This window comes from Pimephales promelas, chromosome 12 (assembly GCF_988280905.1).
Source record: "Pimephales promelas chromosome 12, fPimPro1.hap1.1, whole genome shotgun sequence".
In the NCBI taxonomy this organism is placed as follows: domain Eukaryota; kingdom Metazoa; phylum Chordata; class Actinopteri; order Cypriniformes; family Leuciscidae; genus Pimephales; species Pimephales promelas.
Genome location: NC_142780.1, coordinates 29434280 through 29457149, shown reverse-complemented (window position 1 = coordinate 29457149; position 22870 = coordinate 29434280). Strand labels below are relative to the sequence as shown.

The 22870-nt window shown below is 36.5% G+C and overlaps 5 protein-coding genes across 5 annotated transcripts; 4 read left to right on the top strand and 1 right to left on the bottom strand.

Annotated features, from left to right (window-relative positions):
- The first annotated feature begins 35 nt into the window (after positions 1-35).
- rpp25l (ribonuclease P/MRP 25 subunit-like) lies at positions 36-1746 on the top strand. The gene is made up of 2 exons (XM_039650924.2): positions 36-282; positions 658-1746. Exon 2 carries the CDS (start codon positions 668-670, stop codon positions 1337-1339), a length of 672 nt encoding a protein of 223 aa, XP_039506858.2. The 5' UTR covers positions 36-282; positions 658-667; the 3' UTR covers positions 1340-1746.
- Positions 1747-1896: 150 nt separating this feature from the next.
- LOC120462319 (IgGFc-binding protein) lies at positions 1897-8149 on the top strand. The gene is made up of 4 exons (XM_039650923.2): positions 1897-2879; positions 5666-5788; positions 6143-7336; positions 7567-8149. The coding sequence occupies exons 2-4, from the start codon at positions 5749-5751 to the stop codon at positions 7995-7997; spliced, it is 1665 nt and encodes a 554-aa protein (XP_039506857.2). The 5' UTR covers positions 1897-2879; positions 5666-5748; the 3' UTR covers positions 7998-8149.
- An 851-nt stretch (positions 8150-9000) lies between these two features.
- Positions 9001-10937, bottom strand: LOC120462306 (sialic acid-binding Ig-like lectin 15). Its single transcript, XM_039650910.2, has 3 exons — positions 10700-10937; positions 10229-10618; positions 9001-9629 (listed from the first exon to the last, which is right to left on the bottom strand). The coding sequence occupies exons 1-3, from the start codon at positions 10764-10766 to the stop codon at positions 9214-9216; spliced, it is 873 nt and encodes a 290-aa protein (XP_039506844.2). The 5' UTR covers positions 10767-10937; the 3' UTR covers positions 9001-9213.
- Positions 10938-11177: 240 nt separating this feature from the next.
- Positions 11178-15465, top strand: siglec15l (sialic acid binding Ig-like lectin 15, like). The gene is made up of 7 exons (XM_039650920.2): positions 11178-11283; positions 11452-11823; positions 13042-13395; positions 13507-13534; positions 13628-13710; positions 14261-14466; positions 14576-15465. Exons 1-6 carry the CDS (start codon positions 11220-11222, stop codon positions 14434-14436), a joined length of 1077 nt encoding a protein of 358 aa, XP_039506854.2. The 5' UTR covers positions 11178-11219; the 3' UTR covers positions 14437-14466; positions 14576-15465.
- A 143-nt stretch (positions 15466-15608) lies between these two features.
- Positions 15609-19519, top strand: cmtm7 (CKLF like MARVEL transmembrane domain containing 7). Its single transcript, XM_039650919.2, has 5 exons — positions 15609-15878; positions 17738-17908; positions 18019-18117; positions 18788-18869; positions 18948-19519. The coding sequence occupies exons 1-5, from the start codon at positions 15765-15767 to the stop codon at positions 18959-18961; spliced, it is 480 nt and encodes a 159-aa protein (XP_039506853.1). The 5' UTR covers positions 15609-15764; the 3' UTR covers positions 18962-19519.
- The last annotated feature ends 3351 nt before the right edge of the window (positions 19520-22870 follow it).

Here is a 22870-nt window from a genome sequence, read left to right as displayed (position 1 = left end):
AACTACACTTCCCATGAACATGTGAGGCACTTTACGGAAGATCTGACGTCACATGCCGTTACATGTGGATAAGCGATCTGTAGTTTGAGTTTGAATTTCGTATTTCAGTCGGTTTAGCTGTAGTCAGTTAACTCTGCATTTTTTTTAAAAAAAGGTTCTCGATCCTAAGCGCCCACATTTCAGTTATATGGAACGACGCAAGCCGCAATTATTTAGAAAAACCGCTGCAGCCATCTGAACTTGCTAGCCTGATCGCTAACTACTTTAGCAAAGGAAACGAAAGTAAGTTTGTCATAATATTTTTCATGTGTCACTCTGAATAATTATGCTGTTTTCGATAACATATAAACATATGACAACTTGCCACGACCTGTCATCAATGAAAATCATTCATGTTTTGAGGACACTGTCAAATGTTTTTTTGTTTCTTCAACCTTAAGTGGATATGGGGATCTTTGAAACCAACGCCTTTAGTACAAAAAACGCACTTTACATTTGGGCTTAGAGTTCCTAATATACTTATAGATACATGTTGGGATTTTTTTGTGAAATTTCTTTTATCCAAAACAAACTACTACTCTTGAACCACAATACATTATTACTCGCATAACTAATAGCCTATACAGTCATTCATTCTGCCTTTTGTCCTTTGTGAAGGCTAAATGTCATGGAGAACTACAGAAAAGCACGCACAGTTGACCAGCCCTGCCCGTGTCCATTCCCCGACCTGCCTAGCAACACTCCCGAAGTTCGAGTGAAGGATGGCAGCAAAATCCGCAACCTGATGAGGTTTGCTTTAAGCCGTATGGAGGAGAAAGCCCCTTCGACAGATCATCCAGACACCTGCGAAGGCTCAGAGGTGAGCGTTGGGTTGGGGGAGAATCTATGCCGCCAAATCGTGTTCACAGGTGTGGGTCAGAGCGTGGCTAAAGCCATCACGTGCGTGGAGATCATGAAACGGCGTGTTCGCTGCCTACACCAGCATACCAAGCTGGCCTACCGCACGGTTCAGGAGGTCTGGGAGCCCCTGGAGCCTGAGGCCGGGTTGGACAGTCTCACGGTCAGCAGAAATGTACCTAGTGTATGGGTTCTGCTCTCCAGAGACCCACTTGATAAGAACCAGCCGGGTTACCAAGCGCCAGGTTCTTTTGATGCCTTTTGGGCTCAGGCTCTCAAAGAGGAAGCGGCAACCCCAAGACATGAACAGAAAAGGAAGAGGGGAGGAACAGGGGCTGGAAGGGCAGACGGGACGGGCCGAGGAAAGGGTCCTCGCAAGCACACGGGCCGACCTGGAGGAGCACGTAAACCTCTAGGTCATGCTGAGGGTGGGCAGGAATGAATGAATTTTGCAGCTTCCTGCCACAGCCTTAGCTTGGTTTAAGTTGCCGGATATTCAGTGCCGTATTTAATAAGCAGATTCTTGAGGATGTCTGTCATGAAATAGTTGTTCAGTCCCTGAACAGTTCACCCAAGTTAAAAACTGTCATCAAAACATTTTTTGGAACACATAAAGGGATTTTCTGAAGGGTTTTTATGCTGTTTTTCCATACAACAATATTCAATCGTGATCACGTTTGTCAAGCTTCATAAAGCACCATAGAAGTGGTTCAAATGACTTGTGTGCTATAATCCCTGTCTTCTAAAGCCATGCAAGTTTTCAATTAAAACTGACTTTATTTTTAATCTCTTTTGCACAAGGATTTAGAAGACTTGGAATACAACGCACAAGTTTGACTATTTTCATAATGCATTTTGGAAATTCTCATGTTTGAAAAATGTTTTCTTTTCTTTTTTTTTTTTAACTACTCCTTTAAATACATTAGACAGAAAGGCCTAAAACTAAATTTCCATTTTGTAAAAACAATTATTCTGTAGGTTTCTTTAGAGGTGATTGTGTTGGCTGTTTTTTTCAATTTAAAGAATTGTGTTAGAAATTTATAGATTAATTCAAATTGGCGATCATATATGTTTAAATGCGGAAATGTTTTTTTTTATTATTTAGAGGAGGTGTTAGGTTGCTGCTTCAGGAAGCAATTCAAGCCATATTGAAATAAACAAACACCAATAATTTGATCGTTGTATTATATTATTGCAGTTTTGATTAACAGATGAAGTACCAGGCAAAGTTTTTCATGTCAAAAGAATGAAAATAGCCTACGTCATCTTTTGCCACTAACATATCAATTATTTTATGCAAAGGAAAGGAAATTGTGTATTTTGAATACCAAATATATCTGTAGAAAATACACAAATTTGGGCTTAAAGGGCTCTGACCAAACGCCACTGTTTTTTTAATGTCACAGCTCAGAGACTGAAGGCATCTAGATGTTGTATTGGGAGTTGTTTTTTGTATATATTGTAAAATTCTAATGGAAAACATGATATTGGCCCAACTTCTGACAAAACTCTAAATGAATTTCATCATGTTTTCCCAGCAGCACTGTTCGCTGGAGTAAATTACAAAGACAGTGAACACTCAAGAGATATAAGTTTAATGTTATGTATTATTCTTTAGGAAATTTCTACTTTGTGAAATTCAGAAAAGAGAAGTGCAAACAGTAGAATTGAAAGTTGTGATGTGTTGATACAAACAATGGTCAGTTCGGTGGCAGATAAAAATGTAACATGAAATGTACTGTTTTGGAACCGAATTATTTTGAGTGAATAAAGTGTGGATTCTTATAAAGTTGTTGGTGAATTTCTACATTTGTTATATGAAACTTGTTGAGCTTAAGACTTCTCTTTCCAGCATCTTATGCAAAACCACATGGGGAGAGGAGAGAACGATTTTTGAATGTCAAATGTTCTTTTACTGAATGAACAGAGAATGCACGGCTCACTCTGTTCAAATTGAAGAAGAGCGCTGATCAAAATATAAGGTAGGATATTTTTTGCATTATTCCACTTAAATATTTCTGAATGTTCTTCTTTCAAAAGTAGTCTAACACTATGACAAAATGTAGACTGCTATTTTTCTTCAGAATTGAATCTAATTCAATGTAATGCAGAATAATTGGATGTCGTCAAACAGTTGTTAATTCTATAGAAATACCAACGATTTAAGCACATGACAAATCAGTTTATTTAGATGAATAAAAAGCTTTAATACAGCCTCATAGATTTGAACTGATATCAAATGGTTTTGTTTACGGTATTTAATATGCTTTGTATGACATTTCAAACCTCTATTTAAATATTAGAGTAAATATTAATGTTGTTACCATTAATGATAGTAACCTCCTGGATTTTCATATTCTTTTTGATGGCTATAACATGTCTATTTGTCTATTTATTATTTTAATTTTCTTGCTTGTAAAGTAATTTTCTTGCTTGCTTAAAAAGTAACAAAATATTTCTATTTCAAATAAATTCTGCTCTCTTGAACTTTCTTCAAAAATTCCTGAAATAATGTCACTTTCCACAAAAAAATATTAAGCTGCACAACTTTTAAAAAAAATAAAAATGATTATAAGAAGAAATGTTTCTTGAGCACCAAATCATATTAGAAGGATTACTGAAGAATTATGTGACATTGAAGACTTTTTGAAAATTGCCATCACAAGAATTGATTTTATACACTCAGCTAAAGGATTATTAGGAACACCAGTTTAATTTCTCATAAATGCAATTATCCAATCAACCAATCACATGGCAGTTGCTTCAATGCATTTAGGGGTGTGGTCCTGGTCAAGACTCCTGAACTCCAAACTGAATGCCAAAATGGGAATTAAGGGAGAGTTAAGCAATTTTGAGCATGGCCAGAGACAATTTTTATAGAGACATTCCACTTCCTAAACCCTCAACACAACTATATAGGGAAAACCTGTAACGCCAAAGATGGCGTTTGTATGCACATGCCCCACCCCTCCTGCTGAAAAACCAATCGTCTGCTTTTAACAGTCAAGCATGTGACGCATGTGCACAGTTGATGTTTGCGACAGCGGAGACGAGAACCCCTGTGCATGTGTAGTAAAGGGAAAAGGGCGTTTTAAACCTTATTTTGGGGCATCAAACTTTTTCAGCGGTTTTTATCAAATTTACTGCTGTTACATGTAGTTTTTATGTCCTGGTGACCAGTGAAAGTGCAGTTCTGACTCTGCCCATTCATTTAGATAGGAGCCTGGTCTTGTTAGTCTGAAATAGCTGCCCGGAGGCGTTGCCAAGATGGCGGCTGAGTTGCATGACTTGCCTAAAATGAGTTTGAGCGTGGCATGGTTGTTGGTGCCTGACGGGCCGGTCTGAGTATTTCACAATCTGCTCAGTTAGTGGGATTTTCACGCACAACCATTTCTAGCGTTTACAAAGAATGGTGTGAAAAGCGAAAAACATTGGAAAAAGCGATGCGAGCCAAACCGTTCTAAGCTGTACCAGCAGTGGAAAAGCACCAGGTGGCAGTCCTGTGGTTGAAAATGCCTTGATGCCAGAGTAGAATGGGCCGACTGATTCAAGCTGATAGAAGAGCAACTTTGACTGAAATAACTCGTTACAACCGAGGTATGCAGCAAAGCATTTGTGAAGCCACAACACACACAACCTTGAGGCGGATGGGCTACAACAGCAGAAGACCCCACCGGGTACCACTCATCTCCACTACAAATAGGGAAAAAAAGGCTACAATTTGCAAGAGCTCACCAAAATTGGACAGTTGAAGATTGGAAAAATGTTGCCTGGTCTGATGAGTCTTTTTTTTCTGTTGAGACATTCAGAAGGTAGAGTCCGAATTTGGCGTAAACAGAATGAGAACATGGATCCATCATGCCTTGTTACCACTGTGTAGGCTGGCGGTGGTGGTGTAATGGTGTGGGGGATGTTTTCTTGGCACACTTTAGGCCGCTTAGTGCCAATTGGGCATCGTTTAAATGCCACGTCCCTGAGCATTGTTTCTGAACATATCCATCCCTTTATGGCCACTAATATGTACCCATCCTCTGATGGCTACATCCAGCAGGATAATGCACCATGTCACAAAGCTCGAATCATTTCAAATTGGTTTCTTGAACATGACAATGAGTTCACTGTACTAAAATGGCCCCCACAGTCACCAGATCTCAACCCAATAGAGCATCTTTGGGATGTGTTGGAACGGGAGCTTCATGCCCTGGATGTGCATCCCACAAATCTCCATCAACTACAAGATGCTATCCTATCAGTATGGGCCAACATTTCTAAAGAATGCTTTCAGCACCTTGTTGAATCAATGCCACATAGAATTAAGGGAGTTCTGAAAGCGAAAGCGGGGCAAACACATTAGTATGGTGTTCCTAATAATCCTTTAGGTGAGTGTGTGTGTATAATATATATATATATATATATATATATATTGATAGGATCATATATATATTGTATATGTCTGTCCGTTTTAAAAAAGTATAATACAAAGGATATATATTTTTTGTAATAATATCTAACAATATAAAATTTTATCTGCATTTTTACCAAACCCAAGCGTTAAAAAACTGCAAATGAGAGACAAAATATATGGAAAGCAAGTATTTTACATAGTAGTCTTGTTTCAGCACTAGTTTGACTAACTGTGACAAGAGCCTCCAGTGGAAAAATTTTTCTTCTTATTGAGCGCACGTCAATTTTGTACAGTGAACACACTGGATCAACTGAGTGTTTTTAACATATCTATTAAATAATTTACTCTTTCTTTATTTGGCAGTTCAGCACACAGCAGTGGCTTACCATCTGAAGCCAACTTCACGAGTCACTCAACGAGGAGCTGCAAAGGCAGAATACGCAGTCATGTTGACTGTTCTGTTCACCATTTTAATGTTTGGTCAAGGTAAGTTACTATCTAATGGGATTCCTGGGGATGCACTAATACAATAAGATAACTCCAGAAGAGAATATTTTTTAAATCAAATTGTCCTGTACAAATATTACAATTGTTCATGTTTTTTTTTTTAAAAAATCAGTCAAATCTTTGACATTTCCAAAGTATTCCAATTTTTTCAAATCAAGTCGTCATTTCAGTGCTCCCAGAGACATGATAATGATGATATTGATACTAAGTATTTACCCTCTATTATCAACAGAGTAATATTGGTGCATCAGTAGTGATTACCATTGGCTGAAAATAAATTGGATTAAATGGCAAAACAAACTGATTCATGATTGGACTGTTGAACTTTCACAGGGCTTTCAATGGACAGTCGTGGGACTAGTTTCATCACTGCATTCCCTGAGAATATTGCTGTTTTTTATAAAAAGACTACTAACCTACTGAAAATCACCACCCTCCACCCAAACACTACAGTCAATATCACCTATATGGCGACTGGCAGCATCAACACCACTAGATACATCAAAAATGGGACCATTCTGACAGTGAATTTAAAAAAGGACGCTGAAGAATACCAGTTTGCTTCTTCCAATAAGTCTGTTCAAATCACTAGTGATAAAAACATCACAGTTCTTTCTGTGAGTGGATGGCAGGAGAGATTCCAGTCTCGTGTTGTCCAGCCTGAACAACATCTCGGAACGGTATATCAGGTCCCTGCTCTGAATTACACCAAGATAGCCGCGTCCTTAAGTCTTTTAACGACGTCTGCGGTCAAATTTCTCCCTTTCAGGCTGATGATTATCAATGCAGTAGACAGAAACAACAGTGTCACCATCAAACAGGTTGACGAAAGAGGTCAGAGCCAGGCAGATACAATAACACTTGGTCCTTACAATCTTTTCCAGATTGAAATTAATGAGACAGTGAGAGAAATAAATTCAACGGCCAAAGTGGCCGTGCTCCTGACCCATCCGTGTTTTGAAACGGTAAGCTGCTCATGCAACATGGTGGTGAACCAGCTCAAACCCTCAGCGTTTGACAAGATTCCAGACACATTCCTCGTGCCCTCTATCTTCAGTGCCAAACAGCTACTTCTGACTACAAATCAATCCTGCAGTGTCTGTCAGGGTCTTACTAGTAATTGTATTTTGGTGCAAAATTCTACAATCTTGCCGTTATACTGGAATTTTATTTCCACCACTGTGCATGTTTCCCTCCATTTGATCAGTCCTGGACTCATTCTAGACCTCATTCCGACAAGCATGTTCTCTGGCTGCTATCTGTTAGGTTTTAATTCTTTACGCAGTGGGGCTTTGGTGATTGCTAATACATCCAGCACTGTTGGTGTGCGATTAAATGATCAGCCTTTGCCTTCAACCATCACATGGAGCGTTATTAATGGCACAGAGTACTCTTGGGCTCTGGTGGAGGCGCAAGAGATAGGCACTATCTGGCATCCTACCTCAAAGATTGGTGTATATATGATAGAACGCTTGGAGTCCAACAGCATCTATGGGAGCCCAGCGATTGCTATTAATATGAACCCAGGTAAGTCTGTGTTTGTATTCTACACATATTTACTAAGACTGTCATTTTGAATGAATTAACTTATTTTATATAGATGTACTTGAACATTTAACCCACACATACTGAAATTTTCATGCGACCGTGTCTTTTTAGTCAGGTTAATCGGTTAGCAGCATGCTATGCTAACTGGTTAGCACTTTGAAAACGGTTCAATTCCAACTCAAAACCAAATTTTTTGTGTGTGTGTTTAGATGGTAATGGTTGTCTTGTGACCCCGGAGACATTTTTACTTGGTCAAGATGAAATGAGCTGGTTCATGTCCCGCCAGTACTGCTGGGAAAACGCTGATCAGCTTGCCAGGGTCGTCGCTAACACCTCAGTGAATAGGATGGTTTTTAACACGACACTCCAAGAATCCAAAGAGGGCTGGATCGGTCTGCGGCGCAACCTGTACACAACAGAGTGGTACTGGAAAAACGAGGACGATTTTCCATCCACTGTGAAATTCACTTACTGGGAGAGAGGACATCCTGAAAATCCTGAGAAAGGCTTGTGTGCCTCAATTTCCTTGGATCCCAGCAAGAAGTTCAAGTGGAAGAGCGCAGGCTGCTGTACTAAAAAGAAACCTGTTTGCTATCTATCCATAAAATATTTCACTTACCGTGATACTGTAACACCATAAACAACTTGTGTCTCAATTACAATACTTATATCAACTCCAAATATATTTTTAGCTTTCAGGACTGTATGAAGAGTTCAGATGCAAAAGCCTCTAAATGCCATTTGAAATGTTCTTCTTTAATGATGATTTTGATCAAACTTGTATATTTAAGTTCAGTAATTTCACTTAAATAACAATTAATAGGTAATTATCATTGCCATTTAAGTGAAATCACTGAACTTAAATATACAAGCTTGAAAAAAATGATCACTCTAGAAGAAAATTTCAAATGGCACTCTTCGTATGATTATGGGTCAATAGAGAAAATAGTATAATTTTCATGCTCAACATACATCTGTCTAGACTATATAATTATACCCCTATATTAAACTAAATATAGGCCTATATGTTATCTGGTGGGCAATGACATTATATAATTAGAGACAGCCTACTGTTTTGAGGTGTATTCAGGTTAAGCTTTAAAAGAGTGAAATTAATTAATCTTATTAATGTAATTAATGTCCTTAGAGTTTTTGTAGAGTTCTGTAGAACTTTTTTTTTTAAATACAAAATAATGTCATAGGCTATATTGGATATTCATTTTAAGTCATTGATTGTAATCTTTAAAGGTAAAACATAATATTCTACTGTAACATGTCATGTAATTCTTAAAACTGTTTGTTTGTCTTAAATCTTTTTTAAGTCATCTTTCCAAACCTTCTAAGGAGGTGTCATATATAGACCATTTTGCTGGATTAAATCAATTTTTGATGGATAAAATAAATACGGATATGGATACGGATAAAAAGTCCCAGTCTGTTGGTTTTTATTTGGATTCGTGAGAAAAAAATCGTAGGGAAAAAACTATGAATGAATGCCGTTTAATGTTGACTTGAAAGTGTCGAGAAGTATATATTTTTATGTATTGCTACAGCATATCGCAGTGTTAGACAAAAAAAAATTATGTAAAATCTTTTTCAACTCAGTTTAATTTTCAAAATGTTTATTTGACACTTATTTAACAGATAAAATGTATAGATTTGATCAGTTAGTATTATGTAAGTCACTTGATTAGATTTTCCAGACAGGTCAGACAAAGACGGAAGTCAGAGTCATATCGCTCACCTCAAAACAGGAAGTTTTATTTTAAGACTGTGTATTTTTTAACACACACTGGACAAGAAACAGCTTTTAAGACCAGAGTGTTTTGATTATTTAGCATGACATTTGTGTCTTTTCAATGGTCCACGCTGCTGTTAAACCTCCTCTTGATCACCCAAGCTCCCACACCCAGAGCCAATAGCAGCTTGGTCCCCAACGCCAGAGCAAGAAGCAACACAAGCAGAGAGAAGGAGCTCTTTGCGGTTGACCTCTCTGGGCTGAGGGGCAGAACATAGAGAGTGGCTTGATCCTTCCCCAAAGAGTTTGAAGCCGCACAGATGTACTGTCCTCCAGGTTTGACGTCCAGTAGTTGGCTTGATGTGCGGTATTGCCCGGTAGCCTCTTGAGAAAGCAAGAATGACGTATCTCCCTCTACACCATCTGGTGCGATCCACTGAACATCTGGAAGAGGGGAACCCTGAACGCGACACACGGCTTTGAAGCCAGACGTTTCAGTCCCCTCCGCTGACAAACTCAGGATTCGCGGTGCAGCTGGTAATGAGCAATATAAACAAAGCCTGTCAGAATTTAAGATTTGACTTCCTTTTAATGCATGAATCCGAATTTGAATTGTATTGGCCAATCTGAATTCTGGATTCATCATCCTGAAGTCAATTCATAGATGCCACCTACGTCACTACAAATAGAACGCCGCCATATTTACCAACATATTCCGTTTTTTTAATTAGTTTATTTTATTTCCATTTCTCTTTATATAGCTATAGCTATATTACACTCTCAGAAAAAAGGTACAAAAGCTGTCACTGTGCCGGTACCTTTTCAAAAGTTTCACCTTTGCACCTAAAGTGTGCATTTTAGTCCCTAAAAGGTACATATTGCTACCAAAAGTGTACATATTAGCATATTAGAACCCTTTTGTACTGTCCAAGTGAGCGGTTTTGTACCTTTTTTCCTAAGAGTAGGTTATAATTGGTTGGGGTCAGAACTATGCTTGTTTGAACAGAAATGTTGTTCCAGCATTGATTCAGGAAGCAATGGTCAACACTGACATTCTGTTCAACATAAAGGTGCAATTATATCCTTTCCCATTTCAAAGCATGTCGAGACAAGTCAAATGTTATTTTTCTTACCCTCCACTCGTAGACGGGTCCCCAGCTTGTTTTCAAAGCTTGAATGAGGGTGCGCCGCTAACTCTACACGACAGTAGTAGCGGTCACTATCCTTCAAGGTCACGCTGTTGATCCTGAGTGAGATGTCATGGTTTCGGTGGTTGCCCTCCAGACGGTAGCGGTTGTCCTGGTTGATCTTGGATTGGCACTGCTGGCTGTTGTTCAGGCTCGTGCAGCGGAACAGAACTGTGGCAGCCCGTCCGTGGCCCAGGGTCCACACCACGTGCATGGAGGAGGGATGGGTGTGGTGCGGGTGGGTGAAAGAGCAGGGCAGCACTACCGGGTACCCCTCGATCGCCCGCACCTCAGTTGGTGCTTTCATCAACCAGCCGTCATCGTCTTTGGCTATAGCTAGAGAGAGTTGTTTATAAAACTTGAGAAGTTCAAAGCAAATAATTCTACTAAGTAATTCTATTCTAATTCTATTCTCACCTGCACTATGAAGGACCACCAGCAGACCGAGAGTTTTACTGAACCGTTGCACCTTCATCGCAGACATTAATGATTCATTATGAAAAAGAAAAAATCTACTTGCAACATGTTCCTATTTCTGACTCATCATCACACATTACTGACTCCATGACATTAATCATTTCATTCTTTTCATCTATCTATCTATCTATCTATCTATCTATCTATCTATCTATCTATCTATCTATCTATCTATCTATCTATCTATCTATCTATCTATCTATCTATCTATCTATCTATCTATCTATCTATCTATCTATCTATCTATCTATCTATCTCCATCCATCCATCTCTCTCTCTCTCTCTAACGGATGATGCTATTTATTGGAAATGTGGAAAAAAACTACCTGCACTTACCAGTTCATTTAAAAAAAGTTATTTGGGAAATGTAAGTAGACAGTTCCTTGTTTTAGTCAGTTCTTACCTTCATGTTTAGTCAGCATGCCTTCATTTTTAAAGTGTCTCTCTGTGAGATATAAGAATGTTTGCTCTAAAGAGGCGCGATTTTGTGTTTGGTTTCCTTTCTTTTATTTGTAGTCTTAAAGGTATTTTTTATTTATTTATACTTCTCTGGTCTAGCAGTCTAATATTTAAATTTTGATAAGAAATAATTCAAATTAAGGCAATTAATATAAACTGGATATACAACAGATTTAGATTTTCTCAAGCATCTGAAGTTATTATATTGTATATTGTTCTGTTTTTATCCGCAGGCCTAACATGTTCACAATGGATGTCAGTACCGCCTCAGGTCAACGGCTCTTTGGGAAAGAATGTGATTCTCCCCTGCGTCTTCATACATCCAAAACAAAATAATTACAAAGGCGTCATCAATGTCAAATGGATGAAGAGCGGAGAACTCATCTTTCACTGCAATCTTCACAACACGACAAATAGCCAAGACGACGTTAACTGCACTGATCTAAGATCATCAGAGAGGCTCTCGCTTAACGGTTACCCCAAGAAAGGAGACATTTCCTTGCGTATCAGTAATTTAAAGTTTACTGATGCCACAAGGTACTTCTGTAGGGTGGAGCTGGATTATGAAAAATGTTCTTCGAAGGACATGGAGCTTAATATCAATGGTGAGTTTTACACATTTATACAGAGCTATATACAATATATCTAAGTATTTGGACAGCTTTGGACACTTAAGTCACACTTTTCTCAGTATTTTCACTAATCACTGGTGTAGTTCATTTAAAATTTAACAGTTTAACAACCATTCAATGTAAAATATTTCTAATGTCCCAACTCAAAATTTTCTAGTGATTGGTCACATCTAAATTTTTCAATTGGCCCATGAGAAATTTGCAGAATTTCACTTGGGCCAATTGAAAATTTATGATTTGACCAGTAACTAGAAAATTGAGTGATTTTTTTTAAATTGTTGTATTCATTTTAAACAACCATTGTACTGATTTTTTTTTTAAAAATGGCAACACTTCATTTTAAAGTGACGTACGTTACTCACCCCCATGTCATCCAAAATGTCCATGTCTTTCTTTCTTTAGTCGAAAAGAAATTAAAGTTTTTGATGAAAAAATTCCAGGATTTTTCTCCATGTAATGCACTTTACTGGGAGCCAAACGGTTCAAGGTCCAAAAAGACAGTTTCAGTGCAAACTGGAAACTTTTTAAAGGGCTTTAAACGATTCCAGACGATGAATAAGCGTCTTATCAAGCAAAACGATTGCTCATAAAAAAAAAAACAAAGTTTAAGTTTTATAAGCTCAAATGGTCACCTTGCTCTGTTTTGTGACGCGCGTTCGTGATAATCAAAATTAACGAATCTTTTCCCGAGTCAATTCGTTCATTTTGTATGTTAAATGAACCAAATTACACAAAAAAGATTTGTTAATTTTGACAAACGATTTCGAACAGGAGAGTCACGAACGTGCATCACAGAACAAAACATTTTTTTTTAATGAGCGATCGTTTCATTTGATGAGACCCTTATTCGTCGTCTGGAATCGTTTAAAGCCCTTTGAACAGTTTGCTCTGAAACTTCTTTTGGACCTTGGACCGTTTGGTTTCCATTAAAGTCCATTATATGGAGAAAAATCCTGGAATGTTTTCATCAAAAACCTTAATTTCTTTTCGACTGAAGAAAGAAAGACATGGACATCTTGGATGACATGGGGGAGAGTTTATTATCAGCAAAAGTTTTTTCAGTACTTATATGTCTAATTAACTATGTTCTGTTTCGAAATACATACATACAAACATATAATGTTTATATTATTCCTGGGACCACTATACATGTTCAATTACTGATATCTTTTTTGATGGTCAACTGTATAGCTCCAGCACAAATCATCAGCCTGTCCCTGGATTTAGATGCCAAAGCTAACAGTATGATGCTAAAATGCATTGCTCGCGGGAATCCGGTTCCAGAAGTGAAATGGACCTCCTCATCTGGACTGCTGGAAAATGGTCTAATTAAAACAGACCACAGCAACTACATGGTCATCAGCTCAGTTCCATTCTCTGACCAGAACATGTACACTTGCCAAGCTGTGAACTCACTGGGCCGAGATCAGAGAACATTTCCACCAGATTATCCAAACTGTTTTGGTCTTTTGGTAGCGACTTGTTTTCTGGGATGTTTGCTGTTGCTTGGGCTTGTGGCGTTTTTTATAGATGTGATAAAAAGAAGTAAGTATGACCTTTTTCTAAATACTGTTTGTGGATTTTTGTTTTTATTTTTAAAATAGTTTGTGCAAATTCTTGATGTACTGTCTGTGTTATTATTTCCCCCCAAAAAAGAACGAAGTGTGCAGGGAGTCATGCTACAGTAAGAATTAATGTTATTCAATTAAACTGGCCTCTGAAATAAGGAATCTTTTGTGCAATGTATTTTAATGTGTGATCATTGTTTCATTTTCAGGCAAATAGATGTACAAAGGGATCAAACTTCTATATATCAAGCTAATGAGACAGTATATGCCAATGTCAGCACTTATCCAGTTGGTGAGTATGAAACTATTAATAAAACCAACTTAATTGTCTTAATATTAATATGTGTATCGTTACTATGTGAGACACTATGGACAATTAAATATGTTTCATTTATTTTATTTTTTGGGGGGTGACCTAACCCTTTAATAGGCTATTGTACATTTATTGTGTATATTTAAGGGTTATATCACCCAAAATCATTCATTCTTTGAAACATTTCATTCATCTTTGAAACATAAAGATTTTTTTTGATGAAATCTGAGAGATTTCAGTCCCTCCATTGAGTCTACACAAATACCACTTTGATGCTTCAAAAAGTTGATAAAGAAATCGTAAAATAAATACATGAATTGAGCAAATTGGTCCACATTTTCTGAAGAGACAGGATTGCTTTATGATGAACAGATTTATTTTAGGATTTTATTCACATCTCCCAGACTTCATTAAAAATATCTTCGTTCGTGTTTCCAAGATGAACGAAAGTCTCACAAATTTGGAATGACATAAGGGTGAGAACATGATGACAGAATTTTTAGGTGAACTAACCCTTTAATCTTTATAGGTTGTGAAACTAGACAAGATGACGTGTACACAAAAGGGATGTCACTAGAGGGAGGAAAGGTGGATCTGATTCCTGGACCCCAGAACCACAAAAATCCAAACCGACCCTGCCCCCGAGGTAACCCACCCCGCCCCCGAGGTCCCCCCCCTCAACCACACACCCCACTTCCTCCTTAACCCCCAAAAGGCACCAGAGAAAAGCGAGAGGTAAGGACTATTTATAGGTAAAGCATTGTCCCAATCGTGTTCAGTTAAATTGACCTTTATGAAGGCCCCATATATATTTTCACAGATTTTACCAACTTTTTGTCAACAGACCTCAAAGAGAAATAAAACCAATGTTGAAAGAAGATATCGAGTGTATCTAAACACAGCAACAAACAACACAAAATCTGGCCTTTAAATGGTCTATGTGAATAAAGCTGCAGTGTAAAGTTAGACATTTGTCTTGTTTTTACTTTTTTTGTTTGTGTGATGCAACAGTTCAATACAGGTTTTATTGCAGCATGTGAGCTAAACCTAACAAAAATTAGGTTACTACTAAAAAAGAAACTACCAAATAACCACAGTTTGAAGGGAAAGTCCCCATAAGAATGTAGTCTATACACATATCCGCCTGTGAGTTTGTGTTCAGTGCTTTGTGAAGGGGTAAGTGACATAACTAGACTAATTTTTTTGACACCCCCTTTGCTTGTGGTATAAAATTCTCATATAGCCTATTCAGGAGAACACTAAACACTAAACATGGCCACACACATTCTTAAACACTAGATATGGTATAATATACTGTTGCTGATTTGGTCCCTCCTCTTCTGATGTTACAATTATAGAAATAGACGTTGTGGGTAGAATGGTCAATCCCTTTACTGAAAAAAAAATAAAATGGGCGTGGCTTAGTGATCCAGAAGTTGTCTTTTATTCAGGTACTAAGGTGAGTAATATATATGTTTTTATTTGAACTCTTTACGTGTATATTCAATTCACTCTCTATGTGTAAATTATTAACCAGAATTCGCCGCTATGCGCCACGTTAACGGTGTTATCATGTGGTTTCTGTTACTTTTCAAGGCGCTGATCAATCTAGACCAATCACAGTCGTTATTGATTACGCTATGAAAATAATAAATTAATAAAAATCCCGTCCTAAATATTTGTATGGTTTGTTTTGCTTCGTTGGTCATATATAAGTTATTATAATTCATATATTTAAAAATGTTATGTTTTTGAGTTTAAACGCTTCCAAGAAGAGAGTTTTGAATGCAGCACAGTGGAAGCTTCAGCTTTTGGGCCTTCACGCGCCCTCTCGTGGACGAAGATAGATAACCATGGAAATCGCAAGAAGCAACTACTCCAAGAGTATTTATCACCAACGTCTGTGGTCACACCCTGTTAAAGTTTACACACAGTTCTCCTGTCTCAGCCATTGGTCACATGTGAGCAGCTGTTTGTAAAGTTAATCTTGTTTTATTTGTAAAGTTGCTCATTCATTAGATAAACATATCAGAATGCCTCACACTGTCATTACTACAACCAGCACGACAACATCCACCGCGGATGGAGGATTTTGCAACATTGCTTATGTCCGTTCATTTCAAGGATTACTGAAAATCGGCCAAGTGGTAAGAGAAAGTTATACATCACGTTTATTTTACACATTTATTTGATGAAGTGAACGTAGGCATAGAATCCTAAATTTAAGGAAGATAGATGGTTAACATGGTAACGGAAACTGACTGTGTTAGCTACACCGCCACTGCCTGTGCTTCATTGACCGTCCGATTAACGGAACTAGTTCCCATGAACACTTTTTGCTTATGTACAACCCATTCAAGAGACAGTAATCAATGTTTTTATTTACAGTAGCTAATTTATTTAAATATCACTGCAAACTAGTATTCCACAAGTTAAATCTAAACCTGATTTTCACTAACAAAAGTGCTAAAACGGATTAACCGTGGTATTATGTTTATTGTTTTGTTACTCGTATCATGTTAATAATGTATTTTTATGGACTGTACTGTGTTATTTTTTTTATAGAAAAAAAAAATCCAACTTGTAACATGGACTTATTTGAAAATGATATTAAACACCATGTTAGGATAATCATTCAAAACTATTATGCAAATCGAAGTATGGCAAATTGCCATGTGACACTGTCACTGTTAGTACTGCAACATGTGGGACCTATCTAAAACCCATCTAAACCAAAGATCTTATATTTATCATTCTTTTTAAAGGAATTTGAGATACCACTATTCACACACATATATACAGGAAAAAATCCCAAAAGTTATCTAAATTACTACTTGCAGTTATGTTTTGTGGTCAGAGTTTGGTTTAGTGTTGTTTTAGAGAGAGAGAGAGAGAGAGAGAGAGAGAGAGTTTAGAAAGTGATGACAGGCAGTGATAATTTCTAGAGACTCACACACACACTGTCACACACACTGGATGCTCAGGAACAGCCGGCCCCTAAAATGGTTGCGTTGATGATTGAGATTGAGAGAGATTAGCACTGCAACCTGCGACCACAAAAAATAAAACCAGACCAGATTTCCAAAGAAATCCTTTCAACAGGAAACAACAGTGTTTAGAGAAAAATAAACTTTTTTAGTGTTTGCATAAATTATTCAACTTTCTATGCAAGAAGTCGGAATACATCATATTTTGACTTAAACTGTAATATACAAATATGATTGCAAACCTGTGTTGTATTGTAATTTTTTTTAATTAAATTACTTTTACTCTTCATTTTTCTGTAGTTACATGTTCTGTAATAAATAGAACAATTCTATATAAAACAATTGTCGATTAAACATGTTAAATGTTAAAATGTGTGTGTTTATGATGTAACCTTCTCTGTTTAAATACTTTGGCCAGTTCAAGAATAACTTATGCAATTTTATATGATTTATTTGAAAGAAGTTTCAAGTCTATCCTTGAATTGTTAGTAATTAGTAATAAGTAATACCTTTACGGAGAGTAAATATGTAATCTAATTACACTGTTGAAGATGTAATTAGCCTAATTACTTTTTAGAATAACTTACCCAACACTGTGCATAACTAAAATCTAGTAATATAAATGTTGTTTTGGATGTTTTTTTTTTGTTTTTGTTTTTTTTCAAATAATATGCATATATTTTTATTGTTCTAATAAGTAAGGGATTTATTATTGTGTTAAAACGCAGGAATAGGACAATAATTCATAATATATATATATATATATATTACATTTAGGAACTATAAAATTAAAAAATTATAATAAAAAATCAGACAGTTAAACTTAAAATATAAGACACTTAAATATACAAATAATTTATATTGGTTCTAATGCTGATAAAGAAAATCAGTAACTTCAATAATGAAGTTATAAAATAAAAACTTATGAAACCTTTTGTTAGTTAGCAAAAGCATTGCTACCTGTGAAAGATAAGGGATTTTTATATTAAATTGTGTATGTCTGATTTGGTTTCGATCAGGTGGTCCTCCTGATTGCTTTCCTTTGTGTGCACTGTGCACACCTCGCAGACTCTGCCTATCGCTATTTTGAGGTGGTCACTGCATGGTTTCTCGTCGTCTTCTTCTTCTTCTTCCTCATGTATTTGTTTCGACTCCAAAGCAAAATCACATGCATCAACTGGACATTGACGGCAAGTCGGCACAGTTCACATCTCACTTACGTATCTGCGAACTGAAGTTCATGGCATTAGGTGCCGTTTATATGCTACTCTAACGAACTCTTTTTTTTTTGCTTTCACAGGAGTTTTTACATTATGCTGTAGGAGGAATCCTGGTCTTTATCGCCTCTATAGTTGTAGCTGTGAATAGTTATGGGATCTCATCTTTAGTCGCTGGATCTGTGAGTAATTGTAGTATCTACAGTACATGCAGCTGATTGGCCAAGGAAATGCTCAAAGACTTCTTGTGTAGGGAAGAGGAAGCAGGAAATGCGAATCTGCAATGTTGCATCATGTCCTGTTACCGCCTGGGCAGTGCATGTGCAGTTCTCATCAAGCTCTTTTAGGCATCAAAAACTAATTTTATGTTTGGTAATTCAAAATTGTAAAATAATGTGCCTCGATTATGCTTTTTTATATTACATTTTGGCCCTGTTTACTCCTGGTATTAAGATCGTTTCTGGTCGCTCAGACCACAAGTGGACAACACTATAATTTATATCTCAGCACTTAATAAAAGTATGATGCAACTCGAGCAGATCTTCATTTAATGCCACAATCGACACTTTTTATTACATTTTCATTTTCATTTTATTACTCGATTTAGTTTAACTGGGCTATTGCAGACTGGGCCATCTGACCAATCAGAGCAGAGTAGGCTTCGAGAAAGGAGGGTTGACTTTAGAGAGACTGGATCCTTTATTGAAACGTTTCAGACATGTGAGAAAAAAGGTGTTTTTGACCTTGAGTGAATCTATTGTAGGAGAGCTGCAAACAAAACTAGGAACCTTTAAAATATCATAATAGGTGCATTATACTATGTTACTAATCCCTGTTTTTACATAAACACAGGTGTTTGGCTTTATGGCTACTTTTCTTATTGCAATCAGCATATGGACTTCGTATAAGGTCACATGTGGCTCTCAACCAACTGGTGAGTCCTACCCCATTTTAATAATATAATTTGTGAAATATGTATATTGCATAATCTCCTGCTAATACTCTCTTGAAGGTGCCGCGGTGTAACCGGGAGGAAGAAATCGAAGGAACTGGAAAGCAGGTCAAATTCTCACTTTGTTCTAAATGGATAATGCTTTGAGGACCTGGAAGGGACATTTTTAAAGGTTTTGGAAGATGCTGTGTGCTTCAAGAGTAGATTTCTTCATCAAAATTTCAGTGCCTCAATAAACTTAACTGTCTCTTTTATTTTGGCATGTGCAGCAGCAGCTGGGATGAACTTTTTCACCAGTAGGAATGGATTATTTTAAGAGTGAAGTTTTATATTTATCAACGATGTCTGTAAAAAATGTTTACATTATTTATTTGACAGTATTTCATGTGATGCAGATTTGATTCAGTGGCTGCGATCAAAGAATATTTAGGCTGAAGTGAGGTGTTCATAAAGGATGGATGCTGGCCCACTGTTTTATTGTTATTATCACAAGAGTTAAAGTGTATTTTTTACTTTTCACAGTATCTCATGATATTATTATATGCAACACAACTGTAAAGTTTGAAGAATGTATTTCTGGCTTTCTAAATGCGAGTCCCTTTGTTTTGTCCACTGTGTGATAAAAGGTAAAAGTATTCTAGTGTTATGTGTTGCTTCCTCTCTGATTCAAAACCAGAATTTGATGCTCAAAACAGGTTGTAATACAATAGAATTTAAATTTGTTGCATGGTAATAACACTCATGAACAGCCAATATTAAGGTATTAAAAAAAAAATTCCATTGTGACATTTTTATAACAAGCAAATCTCCCCAATTCTCATTAACATGAGTTAAAAAACTAAATTGAATTGCAAAGTGTATACAAAATAATGTCACAATGGTAATTCATTTTTTTTCTTTTTTACTTTTTTTCTTTTGGTTTTGGCATGTGTTGTCTGGCCAATTGTTTGTTAGAGGTCAGTGTGACTTCAACATTGCAAAATGATATGTCTGATTAGACATGTTACCTAATTTAATGTTTAGACATCCAGCAGAAATGACTTATGTCATGGTTACAGTAAGTGAGTGTTGCCACAAAAAGGGAAATCCCTCGAAAAGAGAAAGAAGAAAATATAATGACATGCTAGATCGTAGGTTGTTGTAAGTCTGCTGGAATGGGGAAGGGAAACTATGAGGAAATGAATTCCGTAGGGAATAATTATGCTGTATTTATGGATGTAGGGACGGGAGGGTAGGGAAGGAGTGAAATGGACAGAGCGGCCCACATTCCATTTTAGTATTCCAGCTAATTTGGAGACATGAATCATGCCCATGCCAATTCCCTCTTAAGATTCTGTTTAGACTAGAGTACTGTAAGCCCAGTGAAAGAAGCTCTCCCATTGGCTAAAGTAACTTATTACTTTGGTAGCCTATTATGCTCACACTCACATTCACAAACAAACAGGAAAAAGGGGGTGGGAAATGGCTTGGGTGTATGATTTTCTCACAGTGGTGGGTTATACTTTACAGAAGTGAAAGAGTTGAGTAGCTAATCATAAACCCTGAATGACCCACAAAATGTGGTCTGCTAGACTGCTACTGATGTTGGAAACATTCTGATCTTGATGTTATACTTAGAACATAACCTAGATGCACTTAAACATATACCTGGAATTAAATACAAGACCTTAAAAAGCACTTTGTGGATTCTCAAGTGTGTGTGTAAAGTCTCCATTTTTGAAATATGACAACCAACTAGTGAGGGCGTTTGACTGGTCTTCAAGTCACTTGTTACAAAGGCTTATATTGGTCAAAATAGAGGCTTATATATTGGCCAAAACAAGTGATTATTTAAATTGAGTGTTTTTCACGTTTCTCTGATGGATAGGTTTCGGGGTAGGTGTTTTTTTCTTTTCTTTCACTCTCTGTGTTACTGAATGTCGTCTGCCCTCTTGTGGTCTGTTGCGGTCTTAAGTGCATGGTTATTAGCGTTACCGACACTGACTTTTCTGTAATTTCTAGTTATTTACTTTAAATTACACAGCATTATGAGTATTATACTGCTATTTCTCTTTACAGTAAATAACTGTGATTCCCATTGCATCATGGGAATTTTCTGTGACATCAAACTATACACTGATCTACATAGAATGACAGTGACACAGAGAAGGTATTTTGTCTAATTGCTTTGTATGTCAGTAGTATTTAGGACAAAAATAAAACTAATCATATATCAAAATTATGAATTAAAAAGTACAAATACAAAAAATTACAGTAGAGTACTGATTAGCTTGTTTTTTTACAGTAATGCACTGTATTACACAATTACAGTACCATGTGGTTATTGTAAAACTGAAATATGGTAATACTGTAAATCTTAATGACAGTAACTTTTTACTGTCAGTGAGTTACTGTAAAAACCCCTTAAAAATGACTAACAGTGTAAATCTAAAACCAAACACATTTCCGTACTTGAAGTTAATTGAAACACAACTCGTTGCCGATGCAACATGTCTCATTTTCACATATTTAAACGTAAAGTATGCCTACTAAAATAACTGAAACTAAATAAAATGAAAATCAATAAATCTATATAGACCCATTTAAAACAAAAACAAATTACAACAACACTCAACATTAGCTACACTTTAAATTAAAGTAAAAAACATAACATATTGCAAGTAATTTTTAAAGCATTCAGTTTTTCAGTTGCTTTAAGGATTCAAATGTTAAAACCATTTTTAAATGCCACAAAACTCGGAGTAACTTTAAGTCTTCAGTGAAACTACAATTTTAAGTGTGGCTTTCACACCTGGTAAAACACTGACCTCTGGAGGTGGCGCTGCAGATCTTAGATGCCTTTATAATAATTTCTGCAGTAGTTATGTGCAAGTATGTGGTCATAAATGAATTTATTGCAGAATGTAGCATTAAATAAAATCTGAATTTGAAATCAAGTTGTACTATTCAGATCCAAGACTTTGAAACACGGATCTAACCAGAATCACTCTTTAATGGGTGCAAAAGTTTAGCAGGATTTATTTAGAAACATATATCAGTTAAATCCCAATCATACTAATGTTTTGTTCTTTACTTTCAGAGTCTATCCTGCTTATTGACTGTCAGATAGTTCACCAAAAAATAATTAATAATAATAATTATTTCATCACCTTCATGTCGTTCCTCTGAAGACTTTTGTTCATCTTCGGAACTAAGGATCTTTTAAAATGAAATCTGAGAGCTTTCGGACCCTCTGTAGACAGCTACTGATGGAATATTTCCAGTATTTTCAGAAATAATTAATACAAAGGTCAGATGACTCTGAGAATGTCTTGTGGCCCACTGAGCATTTTTTGTCAGAAATACATGTCACTTGGAGACTTCTGCCTCCGAGAAAGAGTTGATTGTCTTGGAAAATGTTACATCTTGCCTCAGAGAAAGACTGACACATCAATTGGCAGGATTACATGATTAGAGAGAAAGGCGAGAGAAGAGGAACTTCATTATTGGAAATAGAAGGAACGTTTACATGAATATGTAGTCATGTGGTTATTGCCAAATAACAGATAAGAAAATATATGGTACCTTAGCCAGAGACAAATTCAGATGTCCTGGAGGCATCTCGGCTTGGTTGATTTCTTCATTTAGACTATTTTGTAAAATAGACTTGAATATGAAATGTGGGATGCTTTAGGCTCTTGTCAGTTCACAGGTCTTAAGTTTATTTCATTGCACAGAAAGGTTAAGGTTAAGACCCACATACAATCAAATTCATTAAAGGGGAGAGTAAACTGATTGAATCATAAAGATCCACAGGAATTATTTAAAACAACAGTTTTCTCATTTCAGTTTTTTCATAAAGTCATTTAAAACAAAAATCACATGCACAAGGAGTGGGGTTTGAGAACAGGTCATCATCATCATTTTATATTTTTTGGAATAAAATGTCAGAACTTTTGTCTATCATTTTTTGCATTCTCCATACAAATAATACAAACAGTCTC